Below are 2,519 nucleotides of genomic sequence, written 5' to 3' on the forward strand. Positions count from 1 at the left end.
TGAGAAAATCTCTTTATCAAATCCCTGAGATCTTGAATCTCAGAATAAAATACATATTATTATGTTGAAAACCAAGAGTGCTGTTTGGATTCCTTTTTGTGGTTTAATGATCACCTCTGGGCAAAACCTTAATTAAAAATCACGATCTTCATCTGACTGACTCTCAGAGCAAAAGAAACGCTGAGACTTATAAATGCTCTGAGCCCCTCCACAGGGATGGAGGAGACGGGGTGAGTTCAGTTCTGCTGCCTCTTGCAGCAGAAGAGCTCTTCCTCTTTGGCGAGCCATGGTGGAGGGGGAACCACAAAGACAGTTCTGATGCCTGTAGAAAAAGAAGATTGAGCATTGAATCCTTTTTGTTTGTTATGTCTTTCACAAACCATCGCCATTGGAAAGTAACGGATTTTTCTGCTTCCCCCAGTTCTGGCCCTGAGATAACGTCTGGCCCACAACTAACGGGTCTGTGGGCGAGGAAAGTAGAAATTAAAGGTAGTGCTGAGATCAGTGGGTTTGCAGTGTTTCTAAGCCTTGTACTCTTTAGGGAATTTCTTATGCAGGAGACCCAGGTTCTAGGCCTGACTTAATGACTTCCTTGTGTATGCTTGAGAAGGCAAAAGTTTCTCTCTGAGTCTGTTTCCCCAACTCTGCTTTGGACTTGTGATTATGATCGCCCCCTACACAATGTCCAGTCTGGATTGGTAGCTAGCACAGGGTAGATGAATTGTGGTGAGTAAATATTAACAAATACAAATTTAAGCAGGTGAAGGAATAAAAGCTGTTAGTGACAAATTGAGGGGAGAAAAGGTGAGAAATGCTTGTTCTTCTTACAGTCTCTTGAACTCTTACATTCTCCCCGTATTACTATGCTGATGCCCCCTCGGCACTCGCCTTTCTCAGTATGAGCAGAGCCAGATGCATTTATTTATAATTTATTTCTGTAAAATAGTTAAGCCTCAGCAGAGTCTTTGGGTTCTTGGTCCTGAATGGATTGGGCATGGGATTGCATGGGGAATCTGAGTTCTGCCTCAAATATGACCCTATTCTCCTATCTTTCAGATCCCACTGGAAGAGAATGGATGTTGGAAACAGCTCATTGGTCACTGAGTTTATTCTTGTGGGTTTAACTAAACATCTGGAGATCCAGGTGCCCCTGTTTTTCCTCTTCTTGGGAATTTACATCATCACCGTGGCAGGAAACCTGGGCTTAGTCACTCTAATTAGACTGACTTCTCAGCTCCACACTCCAATGTACTACTTCCTCTTTAATTTATCCTGTATTGATCTCTGTTACTCTTCTGTCATCACCCCCAAACTGTTGGTAAACTTTGTGTCAAAGAGGAACACCATCTCCTATGCAGGGTGCATGACTCAGCTGTTTTTCTACTGCTTCTTTGTCAATGCAGAGTGCTATGTACTGACAGTGATGGCCTATGATCGCTATGTGGCCATCTGCAAGCCCCTGCTGTATAAGGTCACCATGTCCCCTCAGGTCTGTTCTCTAATGGCTGTGATTGTGTATTTGGGGGCCTTTATTGCTGCCTGGGCCCACACAGGATGCATGTTGAGGTTGACTTTCTGTGATGCCAGCACCATCAACCACTACATGTGTGACATCCTCCCCCTCCTGGATCTCTCCTGCACCAGCACTCACATCAATGAACTGGTGGTTCTCATCATCGTTGGCTTTGATGTTGCTGTGCCTGGACTCACTGTCATTGTCTCATATGTTTTTATCCTCTCCAGTATCCTCCGCATCAGTTCCACAGAAGGAAGATCCAAAGCCTTCAGTACTTGTAGCTCACATATAATTGTTGTCTCTGTTTTCTTCGGATCAGGGGCATTCATGTATCTTCATCCTTCTTCAGTTTTGTCCATGAACCAGAAGAAAGTGTCCACCATATTCTATACTATTTTGGTGCCCATGCTTAATCCTCTGATCTACAGCTTCAGAAACAAGGAGGTTAAGGTTGCCCTGAAGAAAACCTTGAGTAGAAACATATCTTTCTAAACTGGAACAGTATTAATTATGATAATAGAATACACCTTTCTTTCAAAATATTTTTTTTCTATATAGAGTTCTTTCACACAGGATGAAGTTAGGTATAATAGAAAGTCTGTGTAATAGAAAGACTTTGATTTAGAAGGTTTGGGTTTAATAATCTGCAAAATATGGGTATCCTGTTACTTTATAGGGTTATTGGGAAGAAACTGATGCAACTTAATATTTGTAGCAAAGAATTGAGGGTCTCACAGCTGTGAAATTTATTCCTGCCTCCTTTCTCTTCTTCCTCTATTTCTATCTTCCCTCCCAGTGCTTTCCTCTTAAAAATCAGAAAGAATATTCACACCTTTTTAAAGTAAGTTGACTAGTTCATAGTTGATAAGAATGTTCTGATTATGAAAAATTTCTACACAGAAAACAATGTGAACTTCAAATGTGAAGTTCACATTTGAACTTTAAACCTATGTTTAACTTCCTGATATTTCTGTTTGAATGCTCTATAGGCATCTGAACTTAA

At 41.2% G+C, this 2,519-nt stretch overlaps 1 protein-coding gene across 1 annotated transcript; it reads left to right on the plus strand.

Moving 5' to 3' along the window:
* Positions 1–1,066: 1,066 nt before the first annotated feature.
* LOC122705092 (olfactory receptor 145-like) lies at positions 1,067–2,008 on the plus strand. The gene has a single exon (XM_043920304.1). The coding sequence runs from the start codon at positions 1,073–1,075 to the stop codon at positions 2,006–2,008; it is 936 nt and encodes a 311-aa protein (XP_043776239.1). The 5' UTR covers positions 1,067–1,072.
* Positions 2,009–2,519: the final 511 nt, after the last annotated feature.

This window comes from Cervus elaphus, chromosome 2 (assembly GCF_910594005.1).
Source record: "Cervus elaphus chromosome 2, mCerEla1.1, whole genome shotgun sequence".
Taxonomy (NCBI): domain Eukaryota; kingdom Metazoa; phylum Chordata; class Mammalia; order Artiodactyla; family Cervidae; genus Cervus; species Cervus elaphus.

Excerpts from the sequence above, each read along its gene's own strand:
- LOC122705092 (XM_043920304.1), top strand. The coding sequence starts at position 1,073 with ATGGATGTTGGAAACAGCTCATTGGTCACTGAGTTTATTCTTGTGGGT.